This window comes from Erythranthe guttata, chromosome 6 (genome assembly GCF_056151865.1).
Source record: "Erythranthe guttata isolate IM_541 chromosome 6, IM_541, whole genome shotgun sequence".
Lineage (NCBI taxonomy): Eukaryota > Viridiplantae > Streptophyta > Magnoliopsida > Lamiales > Phrymaceae > Erythranthe > Erythranthe guttata.
The window spans coordinates 17718687-17737522 of record NC_142538.1 but is presented as its reverse complement, the minus strand read 5'-3'; the positions used below and the strand labels follow the sequence as shown (position 1 = coordinate 17737522).

General features: G+C 36.6%; 5 protein-coding genes across 8 annotated transcripts; 3 read left to right on the top strand and 2 right to left on the bottom strand.

Moving 5' to 3' along the window:
• The first annotated feature begins 274 nt into the window (after window positions 1–274).
• Window positions 275–5022, top strand: LOC105955596 (uncharacterized). 2 transcript variants are annotated; one of them, XM_012979350.2, is made up of 8 exons: window positions 275–1110; window positions 1205–1905; window positions 2268–2338; window positions 3131–3220; window positions 3379–3564; window positions 3669–3761; window positions 4113–4209; window positions 4488–5022. In XM_012979350.2, the coding sequence occupies exons 1-8, from the start codon at window positions 638–640 to the stop codon at window positions 4640–4642; spliced, it is 1866 nt and encodes a 621-aa protein (XP_012834804.2). In that variant the 5' UTR covers window positions 275–637; the 3' UTR covers window positions 4643–5022. The 2 variants fall into 2 exon arrangements, with proteins under 2 accessions (XP_012834804.2, XP_088676184.1); XM_088820058.1 differs by having other exon boundaries at window positions 339–1110; window positions 4117–4209.
• Window positions 5023–5207: 185 nt separating this feature from the next.
• On the bottom strand, window positions 5208–8181 carry LOC105955597 (uncharacterized). 2 transcript variants are annotated; one of them, XM_012979353.2, is made up of 6 exons: window positions 7962–8181; window positions 7042–7142; window positions 6649–6721; window positions 6432–6503; window positions 6182–6276; window positions 5208–5841 (listed from the first exon to the last, which is right to left on the bottom strand). In XM_012979353.2, exons 2-6 carry the CDS (start codon window positions 7049–7051, stop codon window positions 5417–5419), a joined length of 675 nt encoding a protein of 224 aa, XP_012834807.2. In that variant the 5' UTR covers window positions 7052–7142; window positions 7962–8181; the 3' UTR covers window positions 5208–5416. The 2 variants fall into 2 exon arrangements, with proteins under 2 accessions (XP_012834807.2, XP_012834806.2); XM_012979352.2 differs by having other exon boundaries at window positions 6649–6726; window positions 7962–8163.
• A 1412-nt stretch (window positions 8182–9593) lies between these two features.
• Window positions 9594–13044, top strand: ABCI13 (non-intrinsic ABC protein 11). Its single transcript, XM_012979354.2, has 10 exons — window positions 9594–10123; window positions 10501–10632; window positions 11037–11132; window positions 11314–11391; window positions 11475–11536; window positions 11628–11703; window positions 11947–12054; window positions 12240–12415; window positions 12516–12600; window positions 12706–13044. Exons 1-10 carry the CDS (start codon window positions 9902–9904, stop codon window positions 12742–12744), a joined length of 1074 nt encoding a protein of 357 aa, XP_012834808.2. The 5' UTR covers window positions 9594–9901; the 3' UTR covers window positions 12745–13044.
• Window positions 13045–13972: 928 nt separating this feature from the next.
• CBSX6 (Cystathionine beta-synthase (CBS) family protein) lies at window positions 13973–17119 on the top strand. The gene is made up of 2 exons (XM_012979355.2): window positions 13973–14822; window positions 15960–17119. The coding sequence occupies exons 1-2, from the start codon at window positions 14479–14481 to the stop codon at window positions 16885–16887; spliced, it is 1272 nt and encodes a 423-aa protein (XP_012834809.2). The 5' UTR covers window positions 13973–14478; the 3' UTR covers window positions 16888–17119.
• Window positions 17120–17872: 753 nt separating this feature from the next.
• LOC105955414 (uncharacterized) lies at window positions 17873–18836 on the bottom strand. 2 transcript variants are annotated; one of them, XM_088820056.1, is made up of 2 exons: window positions 18574–18836; window positions 17873–18476 (listed from the first exon to the last, which is right to left on the bottom strand). In XM_088820056.1, the coding sequence occupies exons 1-2, from the start codon at window positions 18685–18687 to the stop codon at window positions 18186–18188; spliced, it is 405 nt and encodes a 134-aa protein (XP_088676182.1). In that variant the 5' UTR covers window positions 18688–18836; the 3' UTR covers window positions 17873–18185. The 2 variants fall into 2 exon arrangements, with proteins under 2 accessions (XP_088676182.1, XP_012834583.2); XM_012979129.2 differs by having other exon boundaries at window positions 18589–18836.

Here is an 18836-nt window from a genome sequence, read left to right as displayed (position 1 = left end):
ACTAAGATACATTAGTCTCGCAAGTGTTGATTTTGTAGTTGGAGCAAGTGCGTTTGTATCAATTAACCAAAGTTTGAATGGTATTAGCAACAGTCGCTAGGTCGAGCTTGTCACACATGGTTAACCTAGTGTAGTTTACGTCTCTCGTATGGTTTACAAACTATTATATAATCTAGATTTAGCCGTCCACAACAAAAAAAAAAAAAAAAAAAAAAAAAAAAAAAAAAAAAAACATTAACTATTTTTTAAATAGACTAATGAATGAGTTTCAAATAGTAATTAAAGAGGTTTCTTATATCTAAAATATTACTTTATTAAGACAAACGTCACATGAACTCGTAATCTCTCAAAAATAAAGTTACAAGCTTTTGAATTAGTGATTTTCTTTTTCTTTTGGAGAAAATTTTCAACAAAGAAACACAAATTGAACCTTCAAATTCGAACCTTCTTCTCAAAGTAATCTCTCTCTCCTCTTTCTCTCTCTTCTCTCTTCGCCGGACTGAAATTTCACAACCGCAAAATTCGCTCAAAAAAAAAAAAAAAAAAAAAAAAGCGGCATGGAAACTCAATTGATTACAGTTGCCGTTTTAATCTGAGCAGTTCGATTGATCAATCGTCGGTAGGGGGGCGGCCGGAAATGCAGTGCCCCACCCATGCCTTCATCTTCAACGCCACTCAGTGCGCCTGCAACCCTGGCTACCTCTTCAATTCGAGCAGCAGCAGCACCAGCTGCTCGCTCTTCGCCGCCACCGGACCGGCGGTGGAGCTGAGCAGCGGCGTCGACTACGACTCCGCCCTCCCCTTCCCGGAGGCTATATTCTCCTTCGACTCAATCAAAAAGTTCACCCAGTCTCAGGCCGTGTTTCTCGAGGCCACGCTCGTGCTCCTCCTCTGCTGGCTAGGGTTCTGCCTCCTCCTCCGCCTCTCCCCCCTCGGCTCCGACGGCGTCTCCCCTTGGTTCAGGATCCGTTGGTGGATTAGCCGCCTCGACATCTCCTTCTCCACCCGCCACTGGCTCCACGACCAGAAACCCCTCGTCAAGCGCAAAACCGAGCTCGGCGGCGCTTTCTCCATCGCCAGCTGGATACTCTTCATCGGATTGTTCGCCGCGTGAGTACTATTATCACACTTCCCCAATTCTCTTTCTTCCTCTGTATCAATTACATTATAATTTATGTGACCACTCAACTATTATAGCTTACAGATTGCTGTACCAAACCATATCGAAGAGGAGTGTCGAGGTGCATAATGTTAGGGCTGCAAATGCACCCGATTTGGCTTCATTTTTGAATGACTTGGAATTCAACATCACCACCATTTCCAGTATGAGCTGTGCTCAATTACGTGGCCTCGGTACCGTAGTTACTGGAAATCCAGTCTTAATGGATCGAAGAGCTGTTCCTCTTTCGACTTTCGCTAACTATTCTTGCCTGAACACCACTTTAGGACCAACCATAACTATTCAGTGCAATAACTGTCGGCTTATTAGAGACTTCACCTATATCACGTGGCAGTTCGTCGATCTTCCGAACAGTCCGGCAACTGCTGTTGGATTTCAGTTTAACCTTACTGCGAAGAAACATGGCGACAAGAAGCGTTTGAGTTTTGTGAGTGGGACTCTGAAAAATGCCTCCGATTTTGATGACAAACCGGTTACGTATAGAGGGGTTATGCCGAATGTACTGAAATTCAATTTATTTCCTAGAATCTATCGGAATTTACACGACCTAAAGATAATCCAGCCTCTGTTTCACGAGTTTCTTCCTGGCTCGTATTACGATGAGGTGAGTCAGCTTCAGTCGTCGCTTCGGAGCTCGAGTGAGGGACTGATCAACACGACATTGTTTATCAATTTTCTCTCGTCGTACATTGTTGAGATTGACAGTCAAAATATTTTAGGACCCGGTGAGTTATTTCTTTATATTTATATGCCGCATCCTTCTTTTAGATTTGTCGGTGTATTTGTGCTAGAAACTTCTATATTTTACCTTATATGCTCTATATTTACGATGGGCACCACTCCATTTGGAGTAATAATTCATGACTATGGCAATGTTCCAGTAATCTTGTGATAATGTTCCCTTTGAAAAGCTTGATCATTGCAGTAATTACGAATTTTCTCGAATTTTACTGAACATTTCTTGAACATGACAGTTGGGATTTGTTTGTAGTATTTCTCTGTCGGAGCTTATTGCTTCATAAATCGTCTCAAGTAAAGTGCACTTCAGTCAATAATTTGATATCACTTTCTTTTGCCAAAAATGCAGTGAGCTTCCTTGCTGATCTTGGTGGCCTTTATTGCATAAGTATTGGTATTTTTTTCTTCCTCTTGGTGCAAGTATGGTTCATACTAACTCTATTTCCTTGTTCCGATACTTCAATTATTTTATAATTAATTGCTTTTACATAATTAATTGCTTAATGATTTTCCTTTTTTTTTTTTTTTTTTTTTTTTCTAATTGTATCCTGTTTACTGATAGCTGAATCCAGATTTATATCATTGCTCGTTGATATCCATACTTCACTTTTGTTAACATGCTTTAAGATGCAATAGGAAACCTCTGGATTTGTCTAAGATTCCATTTTCTGATCGTTTTGACATCTTCACCTTCACATCGTAAAATTGCAGTTGCTTATTCATATGTTAAATATAAGTAGGTTGCAGGTTTTTCATTTCAATTCACAATTATGTAATAGCATTCAAATATACCCAAGAAAAAAAAAAAAAAATATATATATATATATATATATATATATATATATATATATATATATATATATATATATATATATATATATATATATATATATATATACATACATACATACATACATACATATACATAGAAAATTGTACAGATTATTTATTCAGATAACTAATATGAACACAACTTCTCTGACAACTGATATAGATTGTGTCAAACTTTGGAATAAGGAATAATGTATGAATTAACTTGTTGAGCCTGTTAAGATTCTCTTAGTAAGTTAAGGAACAAACTTATTCATGTTTCCGAAACCGTGAAACAGTATCCAAGTACACATTTTATTGGATTGTTAACTATATAATGTTGAATTCGGAATGGCTGTTTTCCATTGTTTTCCTAATATTCCTCATGGTTCTCATTTATAGTGCGAATATAGAATCAAGAGACTTCGACACGAGGATACCGTAATGAAGAATATCAGGAATCGTCGAAAAGCTCAAGAAAGGTGGGAGAGAGTAAGCTTTCTTTCTCCACTCAGAAATCTACATAAACATAGATCGGTTTGGTTTTTATATACTTCCATTTGGCTGTATATTAGCTATTTACAACATTTGAGAAAGTTCCAAGTTAATCTGTTAATCGAACTAATTAGTTTCTTGTTATCTGTATATAGTTGAGAAAATATGTGAGGTACACTTGGGGATCTTGCTCAATGGATGACTTGAGAACTGAGCCAAACGATGTAAATTGCATGGGTGTTATGAAGAAATCGCAAAATGGGTTAGCACTAAGACGTAAATTGCCAGGAACTATAGATTCTGTCAGTTTTAACAAAAAGACGTCCTTACTAAATGAGAAGGTGGTCTATGATTTATGCCTCAGTACCTTTTTTGATTCTATTTTAGTTTTTGTTCTCATGAGTTAACCGAACCTCCATATTTTTTTAAAAATATATGGCTGCAGAAAACAGAACCAAAGCATGTTGTTACTCAAGAGGTCGAATCTTGCATGAACGAAAACCAAGACGAAGGGTCATCTTTCCCAAAGTGTAAACCAGTAAGTTGCCCTTATTTAGGCTTCTATTCTCAATATACTGCAGTTTTATGAATCCTTGTTTGGAAACATAATTTTTTGCCAGTCACCTTCTTGTATATGTTTAATGAAATGATAATTTTGTCTGTCATTGTGTTGGACTTTTTCCCTATAAGTCTTCTTTTGAGAAGCTTCGTAGTGCCTTTTTTTTACTGGGAATAGTAATGTATCTAGGGAATAGTCGTTTTTTTTTTTTTTTTTTTTTGGGTGGGGGTGGGGGGGGGGGGGGGGGGGGGGGGGGTTCGTTTTTTTTCCTTATGATGTGAATCTATTAGACGTTTATTGTATTTTTTTTTTTTTGTACTCTGTGTTAAGGAAGATCTGCTCCATGGAAATGTCGAAGATAGAAGATGCGATGGTGAAAGTAGTATTAGCTCACAGCATGCAGATCTTCCTCCTCTTCCATCATGTGGTGAGTGCTAAAATTTAAAGATCAAAACTTTCACCAGAATGCAATAAATAAAAACGATAAGATAAATTTCGAAAGTAACATTTGTTAGTGTTCTTTCTGTTCTGTTTCTTTGATTGCTATTTGACAATATTAATTTTGAATGGTAAGTACTGATATCATTATTGATCGTAATTATTTCATCTTGTAGTATTGTTATCTTACGTACTTGGTTGACAAAAGCAATTATCTACACTTTTGATATCACATTTGACAGTTTTTTATATTCTCGTTTTCTGCAGAATTTGGAGATTCCGGTGAAATAAGTATGAATGATATTCAGAAGAACCTTCAAAAACTATACGAATATAATGTGGTGTTGAGGGAGAAGTTAAAAGTTGCCCTTTCGACGAACCACGTTCCAGCGGATAACGAGTCGCCTTCCACGGTTCGATAACCCAATTAATGCTCTATTCTAATTGTTGTGAACGAAAGAATCGACTAAGAACTTAACTTTGGAGTACGGAGGCAAACTGGTGATGATTCTTTTGTCACCTTTTTTTTTTCTTTTTCGGAAATTTTAATTAATTCGGCTGGAGGGGGAATTGATGCGTTATTAAGAAGGATAGAAGGTAAATATTTTTTATGCGTGTAAAAGTAGAAATTATATTGCCATCATTTGTGTTGTTTTGATTGTAAGACTAGAATTCGATCGTGTAAAAGGGTAAGGTAAAAAAAAGTGAATCTGTTGTATTTTATTTTCGAAAATACAAGTTCTCACTGTGAGGTATACATTTTTTTTTTTACAATAATAGATTTATATACGACGTTGAGACATTCATGGTGGATAAAACAACCGAATGGGACGAATTGTTAAAACGGATATTTGGAACTCGATGTATAATGGGATGATCCAAATATGATATTATGAATTTAAAATTCTCAACTTCTAATCTACCAATCGTAACAGAACCTAAATGAAAACGGATAAAAAATTTGACAAATTAAGCCCTCACAAAATATGTCGAAATATATGTAAGTGCACTTCAATACATAAACATAATGCAGAAGTACGAATGCATGTTCTGAGAAAGCATTAAGATACATGTACAATCAAGAACTCAGACAATATTAGACACAACAGAACCAATAGAGTCAGAAATCCGATACGTCATACGAGTAGATTGTCTAGTTTACCATTATGCGGAAAAAAAGTTAAATTTACCTAAATTCAGCAACCAGTTTTCTTCGTTTCGTTCATATTTCTTCGATCCATTCTCAATGCATTAGCAAACAATCTCTTTGCAGCTCCCATATGCTCTTTTCTCAAATGGTTTTCTTGACTGTCAATCTCTTTTTGCTCTGCTGCAGAACCTCCCTTGATTAATGTCGAGTCGGTCGTTTTCTTGTGCCTTCCGCTCGTAGAAATTTCCATTTCAGGTTCACTTAATGTGCTCTCGTTTTTCATCACTTTATTCGTTTGGCCAAGTGCACGTGTTATCATGCGACGAGCAACCACGGGATCTTTTTTCGGCCTCTCCTTCACCAGTTTTGTCTCGCTGAAATCTGATGAGAATATCCTTTCCCGGGCGGCGAAATAATTCTTTTCTCTTTCCTCGAATGATGATTCGCTCACAGTGTTGTTATCCGTCTGGCCTGGAGGAATCATAAAAGATTGTCTGCTTGTTAAAGCCATCTAAATAAGACGGAGAATTTGCCAATGCATTAGTAAAAAAATGAATTTCCATCCAAATGAATCTATTAACCTCCATCTGAGTTGCATCTCGTGTAAATTAATTATTTACCCACCGCAAAAAAAATGAGGAAGAAGAAAGAAGAGAAGACAATATCTCATGAATCGTATACAGGAAGGTCTATCAGAAACAATATCTCGTCACCGATCCCATTACGTAATCAGAATAAGCAAGTCTAGTCAAGAAACGAAATTAATACAGCAAATTGCTTAAATTCGGGACTTGCGAAATACAGTACTCACCTGGCATAACATCCTTCCGTCTCAATACATCATAAGTCCTTGGTAATTGAATTTCACCAGATTGCAACAAGAAATCGCTGACAAGGATAGACGGCCTGCAATTTTCACTAACGCCATTATTCTAGAATTTCGGGGAAGAACTAAAATGCATATATTCTTATGTAACGGAGCTTCACAGCAACATAATGAAATCTAATAATTATTACGGCCACCTTAAGAAAACATGTCATGAAAAGAATGAATCACGTACATTGATGCCTCTGGGCAGCGCTCCAAAATTAAGTGCCTGTCTTCTCCTTCACCGACAGATTGATGAGAAAATCTATCATGGTAATACGATAGCTGTACGTCAAATATTTAGTGAACAATTTACAAAGTTCATTAACCCTGGTATGTAAATATTACACTAGAGAATACCTACTTAATAATATGAATACATGCGGATAGGATTTAGGAAACAAAAATACCCGAAAATGTCAGCAAGACGATGAACGAGCAGGCGACTATAAGAATTCATGGGTTCCAGCTCAAGCATTCCATCTGAACTGCATACAAAACATTTCATTCAACTTAAATTTTCTTCGATTAAAGTTTTTCGCAGATGTAAGTCATGTAATTGGTCAATGTAAAGGAATACACCGAAGATCGAAATACATAACCCAATTGTGGAGAAAAGTATTATAAATGTAGAAGATAGAGACAGCTGTGGATCGATATGAAGGGTTATTCAAGAATGAGGTGCTCACCAAATGCTAGGTCAAAACACGAACAGCTCGTATTAGAACTAATTACTAGAGAAAATGCAATAATAGTTATGCATTTCTCTTACAATATCTGTTAGTGATATTAACCAAATTTACCTCGTATCATCCTGAAGAAAATTAACGAGTGCGTCTTCCACGGACAAAATAAGATACTTGCAATGAAGATTATCTTTAACAAGAAACGCCAGCTCTTCGACCTGCACATGAACTAGTATTAGGACCAATCACGGGAGGGAAGTCTTACTGTTTCATACATACAGCATCTGCTACAAAATACACAACAAGTACGAAAAACTCGTTCCTCTTTCAATTTCTCGAGACATTCAAACCAAGCTCAGAACATGGTAGCACACTAGCAGTCATGTCACTATAACCCTAAATTTTTAAATTAAGAAAACAGGAACTAAAAACTATAATTTTCTTCTTCATATACAATTTGAAATTTCAAGATAAGAAAGAAAATAAACGACACACACACACACACACACACACACGCACAGAGGACACCATAGTTTAAGTTCAAAAAGAATCACGAACTCCATAGCGTACAATGGAAAGAATTAGAACAAGAAGAACGGCGATAAATAACTTCATTCATCTCCGTATCGGAATAGTTTTTAGAAACTTTTAAAATGTTTGCAAGAATCTCATTTCCCATTAGGGCCGAAACGCAGTTCCCTACTTCGATACATTCTGAAACATTTCTTTATAATTTCAACATCACGGTGTCTTCATTTCATATGATATAAAGAGGCATCCATTTTTCAAGAAGTTGAAAATTAAATAATTAAAAAAAAGGGGGGTTAGGTAAACAAGTTCACAGAAGAACTACTGGCAGATAAGATAATGATTAATTAGGTTTTTATTTCCATTTTCGTCTTAACCCAAGCATAAGAAATTCACGGGCTGAAATCAACTCAGAAGTTTCGATTGACTATGAAAAAGAAAGCACAAACAAAAAAAACCTAAGAAGCCAAATTTATTGGTAAAATTAATAATAAACATAAAATACTTACCATCGAAAATTCAGTAGAACTCATCGGAATCGACGGTGGAAACTATTTACCGATTGTTTCAGTTTCAGAATTGCGATTCGCCGGCGCTGCCAATTCGTCTCCGAGCAACCAACCCGTTTTCTGTGGATTTTGAGTTTTTACTGCGCCTGCCAAAACGGAAAGTCTTCTGTAACTTATAACATATTTCAACTTTGGTCCTACTAGTTACGAGTTTTTCCACGTTGGTCCTAATAATTTGTGAATTTTAATTTTTATAAAGTTGCTTTCAAACTCGTATAATAACTTGCAAACCATACTATGGTGACAAACTCGACTTTACGATCAGTAGCAATATGATTCGAACTTGGGTAAATTGAAACAGACTCACTTGCTCAAACCATTCGGCCATCCATTAGTGGACTTGGGTGCAAATCGGAATGAAATTTCAGAATTCTATCGATTCTAATCCAATTTTTTTCGACTTTAAAATAGTTTTCTTGATTCCGATATCCGACATTCAAATTTTCAGTTTTTTCGATGTTTTTTGGATTGGGATTAAAATTATATATAATTTTTTTTGGATTTCAGTTTCCAATATAATATCCGAAAGTAACTACGATAAATCCGAATTTTTTTCCGAAATATTCCGTTATATAATAGTTTTATATTATATATATTAAAAGATATTACATATTATATATTTAAATAAATGGGATTATATTAGTTTCTACTTAACTCATTAAACAAAGATAATTTATTTGATTCATTTTAAACTTTCGAAAAATCCCAATAAATTTCGAACATTCCAAAAAATTCTACCGATTGTCATTTTTTCGGTATTGAAATAAATTTTGAATTCCGAAATTTTGAAATCGGAATTGAAATGGTACTAGACTTCAAAAAGTAATTATAGTTTTTCCGAAAACCTTGGTTCTGATCCGATACGTCCGACTTGGATTGTTCTAATTAGGGGTGTAAACGAGCCGAGCTCGAGCCGAGCTCGCCTATTTTGGCTGGCTCGAGCTCGAGCTCGAGTTTATTTTGTTGAGCTCGAGCTCGAGCTCGAGCTCGCGAGCTCCTCTTTTTTTGGCTCGAGCTCGAGCTCGTGTCAGTTGTGTCGAGCTCGAGCTCGAGCCCATTGTTTTTTTTTTTTTTTTTTTTTAAATATTTTTTTAATTATTATTTTATTATTAAAAATTATTTAAAAAAATAAAAAATAAAAACTAAATTGTAATTATATATATTTTTAATATTTGTATTTATTTCTATAATATTTTACATTATTATACATTATTTAAATAAAAATAACATATAAAAAATAAAAATAATAATAATAAATCCGGCTCGCGAGCCGGCTCGCGAGCTCATGAACAACTGAAAACCGGCTCGAGCTCGGCTCATCAGAAAGCTCGAGCTCGCGAGCTCGAGCTCGAGCTCGAAAATCTCGAGTTCGAGTTCGAGCTTTTTACGAGCCGGCTATTCGAGCTCACGAGTCGGCTCGGCTCGTTTACACCCCTAGACTTCTAATATCTCTTTTATATGCAATAGTCTAATATAGCCAATAAACAATCACTAACTTTTTTTTACATAATAATTCTTTTTTTACAATTTTTCCTAATAAACAATGACTAACTTTTTTTTATTATTTTTATTAATATAAAAGAGATTTTTATATTATTCCTTTCTTATTTTAATAATCAATTAATATATACCAAAGACAAGTCAGCCACCGCCCGCCATCCTTATATTCCTCCCTAGCCACCGTCCACCGTCCGCCGCCGCGGTGAATTGCCTCCACACGCCACCTAATCCGGCCGCTACATGATTTTCCCCCTCGAACTGAGATTCAATTCTATTTTCCTGCTCCCCCTCACAATCTTCCTTTTTTTCGCCTGAACAAATCACCCCCCTCCAAGGGCTCTGGGAATTTCCGTCCCGGCGATTTAACCATAAATTAGGGCATGATTTCGCCGGCGGCTTCCGTTTCTCACAGTCCTCTCAATGTATGCAGCGTCACCAGCAAAGGCAACACTCGTCGGAGCTGTAAAAGCCGCTCTAATTTATTGCCATCCTTTTCAGCATTGTCGGTTTCTTCAGCTGATGACGATGGGTACGCAGCGAGAAATAGGGTTTCGTGTGCTTGCGTCGCGCCGCCTCACGACTTCAGACCCGCCAAATTCACTGTAAAACAAATCATCTTTCATCAGTATTTTTTTTCTTTTATTTATAATTCACTGTTTTTAAAAATGAGGGATGGGTATATACCAAATGCAGCATTTGAGTTTGTTTTGGAGCAACCAACCAACTCCTGTTCTAGAGTTTATTATCAGTTTTTGTAGCTATTTGTTCTTCAGCTTGGATCTGAAATAGTTGCAATTGAACTGTTTTACGCGTATGATCTGAAATAATTGCAATTGATCTGAAATAGGCTTTTAAAAAAGTAGAATTTCAATACGAATGTCAGACAATTGAACTGTTTTACGCGTATGTAGATCGGTTATTTATATCGATTTTATTGTTGTATTCTTATAAGAAGGATGTACCTGTTCGTTTTTCTCAGGGTGGTCGTAAGATAGAAAATTTGAGCGTCGAGAAAGAGCTAGTGGATGATGAATCCGATGTGCTCATTGAATGTAGAGATATATACAAGTCATTTGGGGACAAGCATATCTTAAAAGGTGTGAGCTTCAAGGTGAGTTTCTTAATTATGCTTACAACTTGCTCTTACACTTTAACTCTTGTAAAAATACATAATCCAGTTTGCTTGCTCTTTGTGGTTGCGGTTTCATAAGAATATATTCAAGGGAATGCGTTAATCATGTGTTAAATATCGACAGATGTGATTGATGATTTGAACATCTTGAATCTTTTGAAAATAGATTATAATATTCGTGTCTTTTTTTTTCTCTCGTTGTGGCATTTCATATTTATCTCGTTATTGTGCTCAGCCTGTTTTTATAAGACTTTTGAGAGGATTAACAGCCTAATTTCTTAATTATTTTTGTTTTTATTTTATCGTTTGTCTTCTTTATCGATCCTCAATTGCAAACTTCTTCCTTGCATTTGAAGTGAAAATAAACGTAATTCTTTTTGTAGATTAGGCATGGAGAGGCTGTTGGGATTATTGGGCCATCTGGGACAGGTAAATCAACCATCTTGAAGATTATGGCTGGGCTTCTTGCTCCCGACAAGGTAATTAGTATTATTAGTATTATATAAATACACACACACATACACACACACACACACACACACACACACACACACACACACATATTTATGTCTTATTGTTAACTGAAGTTAGTGTTGCGAAATTGTAATGACTATGAATTTCTTCTTGTGATCTTTATTGATTATGATTAACAACAATTAGGGTGAGGTTTTTATCCGAGGTAGAAGACGACATGGTTTGATCAGTGACGAGGAAATATCTGGTCTTAGAATTGGCTTGGTGAGATTTTATTGGTGTATCTATATTTAGTATTGCTGTAATTCCACATTTTTTTTTTCTGAATTTATTTTCCTATGCGACAGGTGTTTCAGAGTGCAGCTCTTTTTGATTCACTGACAGTTCGTGAAAATGTTGGTTTTTTGTTGTAAGACACTAAGAGCCTTCTTTGAAAAGACAAAAAGGAATTGTGATTGTCATAATTCCTCATATTATTCTCCAATTTCTCTGTGTTACAGATACGAAAATTCCACTATGCCCGAGGATCAAATTGCTGAGCTTGTGACAGAGACTTTAGCTGCCGTTGGATTGAAGGTGTGCATCTAAATTAACATCTATTTTTTTCCCTGAAAAAGTCATTATCGATATTCGCTACAGCAAGTGGCAACCATTTAGATATTGAAAGCTGACCATAATGGGTTGACCAAATCAATTTTATTAACTTGGAAACTTACAGAACATCATCGAGAAGAAAGCCAGCTTTATTTGTTTAATACATACAATTAAAAAGGCTCCTTTATCAATCAATATCTTGGTTTAAATAAATGTTTTCTGCAGGGAGTTGAAAACCGATTACCTTCTGAATTGTCGGGTGGGATGAAAAAGAGAGTTGCTCTTGCTCGTTCAATAATATTTGATACAACAAAAGATGCAATAGAACCAGAGGTACGAAATTGTTGCTCTCAATCTCCTCATTTTCATCTCTCTCTTGGTTGTTTTCTGTATAATAAGCCTTTAATTGCTGATTTATGCTCTTGGTGCTCAGTTAGGCCAGAAGATGATAAAAAAAATTCCTTTACTATGCAAAGCTAGTATAATTTCTCTAATTATTAATCGGTTTAATTGAGCAGGTACTCCTCTATGACGAGCCGACAGCTGGACTCGATCCAATTGCTTCGACTGTTGTCGAAGATCTGATACGTTCTGTTCATATAAAAGGGGAGGATGCACTCGGGCAACCTGGGAATATCGCATCCTATATTGTTGTTACTCATCAACACAGTACAATCAGAAGAGCTGTTGATAGGTAATTGATAATTGCTTCTCAGACGAACTTGCAGTTTGCTGTTTTTTGAGAAGTAGATGAATCTTTTCTTAACTCACGGTTTTTGTTTTTCTTTTGCTAGGCTGTTATTTTTATACGAAGGAAAAGTTGTTTGGCAAGGAATGACTCATGAATTCTCGTCTTCTACAAATCCGATTGTTGAACAGGTATCTTCATTTTCAAATGAAGGATTGTATTAATAATAACACACGATGAATAGAAACTTATCATTGTTGATATAAATATCTTACGATCTGAGTTTATAATTTCAGTTTGCAACCGGGAATTTGGATGGTCCAATTAGGTATTAGCTGAGACGAGTCTTGTGCGATCGATCATTTGACGATTTAGCCGGCATTGCGTATAGTAAAATTTGGATCTTAAGCTCATAATATCAGAAGTGGAGCGGAATACACGAGTAAATAAGGTGTACGGGCCGACCCGTATACCCAGTTTTGTTTGGTGGTATGGGGCCCTCCATCATTAGCAGTTAAGTTACTGTACCATGTCTATGTGAAATCAACCCCCAAAGATAAATGAATATTTCTTTTCTTTCTTCTGTATCTTGTTATATTTTACTATTATTTTTTATTTATTTTTCTCTTTTCTTTTCTCTCTGCTTTGTGTAAATGTTTTGGGGTTTAGTTGCTAAGCAAATTTAAAGGAAGATCATCATTTGTATTATTAAGTGTAAATAGCACTTGACTCCCTATAGTTTGAACTTTGCGCACAGTGACCCCCTTGTATTTTTTGTATAAGCACATAACCCCCTACGGTATACCATTTGATAGATAATCATGCACATTTGGAAAAAAATTTGAAAGTACAAGGGGTTATGTGTTTATATTAAAATACAAGGGGGTCATCTGCTATATTGAAAGTTCGGGGTTTTAATTAACTAACAAAGATGATTTTTATATTTTTGGGTAAATTACAACCACCCCTGAGGTATTGATCAAATTATGGAAAACTCATCATGTTTGGATAATTACAAATACCTCTCCACTATGAATCTTCTTATACGTCCATCTTTATGGTATCAAATTCACATAATCTTCTAGATTCCGTCGAATGTCGAATTGCTCTTTAGTTTGTTCACATTTTATGCAAAAATACAGTATCTAATGCACCACAATCTGATATATACAAGTTAAAAAGCACATCTTATGATCATCTTGCTTCAAGTTGTGGAGCTCAAATGAGATAAACAGGTACAAAATTGAAAAAAAATCATATAATTTAGAAGATCCCACTAAATTTGAGAGGTGATTGTAATTATCTAAACACAAGGGTTTTTTTTTTTACCATGGCACAGGTGTGAGGTTGTAATTTACCCTATATTTTATTGTTAAAAATATATGTTCAGATACGAATAATGCGAGCACATATATTCTTAAAAAACCTTATAATTGCCAGTTTCATTTATAAATTTATTACTAAAAGTATTCTTCAAATTTGGAATCTTTTCAAATTATATACTATATTTTACTTTGGGTTATTCTGTGTTGTTTATTCAGCCGAGTTTCAAAATCCGATCTTACTTTAAATGTCACTTAAAAAAACGGAGGGAAATAATCTCTCTCTCTCTCTCTCTTAAATGTCACACAATCTCGGTGTAAAAAAACACACACATCTTTCTCTCTCTCTCTCTCTATTTGGTATGGTATGTGCATAATGATAAATTGATAAGGATGAAAATACAAGTCAAAAAAGAATAAGCACCACATTTCTCTCTCTCTCTCTCCTTTCTCTCTCTTTCATGGCCCTTCCTTCTGCCATCTTCGTTAACTTTCCGAGTTCCAATAACACAATCCATGGCACCAAAATATTCTTCTCTTCTTCCTAATTGGATCACTCCCATTCACCTTCTCCTCATCCTGCTCCACTCCCTCTTATAGCAAACACATTCGTTATTTTTTCCTTCAATTTTTTTTTATTATTTTTTTTTCCTTTTTCGCCGAATTGAATTCTGCAAATTATCGCCGTACAATAGCCTGATTGTATCCGATTCAGTTGAAATTGTGTACATAGGGTTTCGATTGCGGATGGCGTCGGTGTTTCTGTACCATGTGGTTGGGGATCTGACGGTGGGGAAGCCGGAGCTGTCGGAGTTCTCGGAGACGGAGACGGTGGCCGCCGCCATTCGGACGATTGGGGATTCCTCCGAAGGGGGGATTCCGGTGTGGAGGACCAGATCGCCCAAGTGCGTGATGGAGAATGCCGAAACCAGGCAGCAGAGGTTTGTGGGGATTCTCAACGCGCTGGATATTGTGGCGTTCCTGGCCAGAGAGGACTGCTTGGCTAATCGGGATAGAGGCATCAACGCCCCTGTTTCCGAGGTGGTGGTTCCCGACAACGCCGCCCTTAAGGTGGTCGATCCCGGCACAAGGTTGGTTGCTTATTGCTATTTATTATCGAAATTTATGAACATTTTTGTGTTATTCTTTGCTTGTTAGTTGCAAATTTACAATGATATTTGGTGATAAATACTTATACATATGCTGGGAATCTACTGTTATGAAAAATGCTTGTGATCGAATCCTTTATGTTCTGTTACCTCTGTTTTTTCGTATTCATAAATGATTTGGCCGATCGTCATCTGACATTAACCATAGTTAATGAAAGATGCTAATGCTCTAGAGTTATAGTTATCATATGCTGTCGATTTATCCACATCGGTGACCCCTGCATCTTCTTTATAGCTCCGGACATAAACTATGGTACTAAAAGCTAGCCCATAATAACCCTACTCGGGCCAGTCGGGCTAGTCTAAAGCTTTTAAGCTAATGAAAACTCTTTCGGGAAAACTCCCTTCTTAATGTTTCACCTCCTAATAATCTTGGGTTTTGATCATGTAGTCATTTCAGATGACATCAAAAGTTACACAAGAAGCACCCGATATTGAGTCTCTTAGTCTCCATTTAGTAAATCAATTTCCGTATGCTTATCGTTCATAAAAGAATATGGACTAGATATTTTTCTAACTTCAACTTTTCAATGTGATGCTCGTTCATTTATTTTCCTTTTCCTTCAATACTATGTATTTTCGGCTTTTTCTTCGTCACCTGCACTATCCATTATCAGCCTCAAAAGTTAAATCCATCTATAACAGTCGTTAAGAGTTCCCATCTTCAGTTAACGGTCATCGCCGTTTGACTGGCTAAATGATATTCGTATAGTATGTAATCATCTTCAATCGACTTTGCAGCGATCTTTTGGTGCCAAAAAAAAATTGCACTGTGATTTATCATAATGCCTTTAACTTTGTAAAGCAGGCAAGCATCTTCTGCACTTGGTTTTACAGAAGTGCTAGAAAGTGCTAGTCACAATCCATTTCATTTTCTTGGCTATTGGTTGAAATTGTTCAAAGGGAGAAGATCACTTATATGGTAATGGTTTGTCCCTTGTCTGTGCATCCATTTGTTGTTTTTGAGGAATATAGCCCATGTAATGCATCAGCTTTGCGTAGCCATTGCCAGTAATTACATATTCTAATGTTAGACTACAATGTTTGATTTGCATAAAGATTAATAGATGCTCTGGAGATGATGAAACAAGGCGTGAAGCGACTCCTCGTGCCCAAGAGCTTATACTGGAGAGGAATGAGCAAACGCTTTTCCATTATGTACAGCGGAAAGTGGGTCAAGAACACAGATCCTGCTTCCGGAGGAAGCAGCACCACAAACACCTTATCCAACATCAGCAACCGTCTGCCGCCAGCTTCCTCCTCCACCTCCGCCACCCAAGACAAATTCTGCTGCCTCTCGAGAGAAGACGTGCTCCGTTTTCTAATCGGCTGCCTCGGTGCACTAGCCCCTCTGCCTCTCTCCTCCATCTCCTCCCTCGGAGCTGTCAATCCACACTACTGCTGCATCGAAGCTTCGATCGCAGCCGTCGATGCAACCATGATCCGCCACCACGATCCGTGCGCAGTGGCGGTGGTGGACCAAACTCCAGATGGCAATCATAACAAAATCATCGGTGAAATCTCGTCGGCTAGGTTATGGAAGTGTGATTATTTTGCAGCTGCTTGGGCTTTGGCTAATTTATCGGCTGGGCAGTTTGTTATGGGGGTAGAGGATAATATGTCTTCAAGAACCGAGCTTGATATCGCGCTTAATAAGATAGCCGAAGCGACTGATTTAGCTGCTAATGGTGGCGGACTGAGGAAACTTGGTAGTAGAACTATTGGGTTTTTCGGGAATTGGTCGAATCCGAATTTGGGTATCGGCAGGAGTATGTACCGTGGGAGGAGCGCACCGCTGACGTGCAAAGTGACGAGTTCTTTGGCGGCAGTTATGGCGCAGATGCTGTCGCACAGAGCAACTCATGTGTGGGTTACTGCAGAGGATGAACATGACGATGATTTAGTCGGTGTGGTTGGATATGCTGATATTTTTGCTGCTGTGAGCAGGCAACCTTCGGCAACTATTTCCGAGACACCCTCATCGTAATAATTTTTTTGGTTTCTTATTTTTTATTTTTTATATATGATTTGATTTGTTATACGTATGAATGTGAGTTGATTATTGTTGGGACAATTTAAAGAGAGATTGCATTTTTTTGTTGAAACACTGTGATATGTGTAGATTGTGTGTTTGGGTGATTGGGTTGAAACTTTGAAATGAAAGCCATTGGCTGGCTTTAAACTCTTTGGGTTTCGGAAATCGGAAGGGAATTTTCAAATTCTACCGATTTCAATTCGAAATATTCGATTTTGATTTCCGTCCAATGTTAATTCTATAGAACTAAAATGCTAAACGTCGTTTCAATTCTAAAATTCTAAAATACATTTTAGGGCAAATTACGATCACCCCTGAGGTAAGATATAATTACGAAACAACCCTTGTAATTTGCATAATTAACCATCCCCTCAACTATGTATTGTCTTACACGTCCATCTTTACAATATCAAATATTAGCAAATGATCTCTCACACAATTATACACAAAGGCTAACAAAATTAATAATGAACCAAAGCACTAAAATCAACAATACTCACTATCTTAATCCCACTCATCACTAACAACACACTTTCTAGAGTAAATTACAACGGCCTTCGGGTAATGTCTATTTGCAAAAAGACCCCTTATTTTTCTACAATTGCACATATCCTCTACGTTTTGTAGATTTCTTACATTAACACCTTTTTAAAAGGGGAGGATGCAAGAAATTTGCAAATTGAGGAGGTTGGATGTAATTTCTCAAGAGTAAGGTTTTTTTTTTTTTCTTCTTTTGTATGTAGAGCGTATCTCAAGAAGGTTGTAATTTATCCTAATTTATAAGAAACATTATTATTCACTTCAAATTACAATGTTATCTTTATCATCCATTATACTACAGTTAAACCTTCGTAACTTAATACAGTTGAGACTAACAAAATAATTAGGAAAATATTAAACTATTGAACTAATAATTTAGTGTGTTTACATCGAGTCAAAACCAGAATAAATTATTATTTAAGCGATTATATTAGTTTATCAAAGTTCTTCATTACAAGATTACCATTACAATAATAAACTATAATCATTTAAGACAATAATAGCCTCTTCTAAGTAGTGCTGCCATTGTTGCTTCCAGCTAAGCTTTTGCTACTTCAAGAAAATGCAACCAAATCTAGAGATTGCTGCCCCCACCAATAATTATAAACAATTACTACAACAACTAAATTATTATAATTAAAAAAAAAAAAACAAATATTCCCTTCCACACATTCATCAAGATAATAATAATAATAATAATAAAAATAAAATTAGATATGGCATCCGAAGCAATTACAAGTCTTGGGAGTGAAAGAGCAGAAACCAAAGGGCCTGTTTGGTATGTTGCAATTGATTGCATAGCAACACGGTGATGGCAAACAGTAGCTTCTGCTTTCTCCTCCTCCGCCGCCGCCGCCGCCGCCGCAGCAAGTACACAATGAACAAATCTGAAAACTTTCCAATTTCCTCCTCCTTTCCTCCACCCCCACCACCACCACCATCTCCGCTTTCCCCTCCTCCACTAACGGCACCATCTCCGCCGCCGGCGGCGGCCCATCTCCCTGCAAAATCAAGAAAACACTAATTAACACCATCAAGACTCAATTTTTTTTTCAAGAAAGATCTATCTATATATTAAATAATGAGAGAGAAAGAAACCCTTTTTGCACACACCATTGATAGTTTCATTTGATAGAGAGAGAAACAAGTGAATAAGACAAGGAACATAAACCAAGAAATCCCACCACCACCACCACCACCAACTAAACGCATCCTTTTTTTTTTTCCTTTAAATCTGTTATGTTTGAGTGTGTGACTATGAAGAAGAAGAAGAAGTGGGGGAAAATGGGGGATGGGTTTTGTTGTGTGTAGCAATAATACTAGCTAATTGGAATCTTTTTTTTCACTGGTTTAATTTTAGG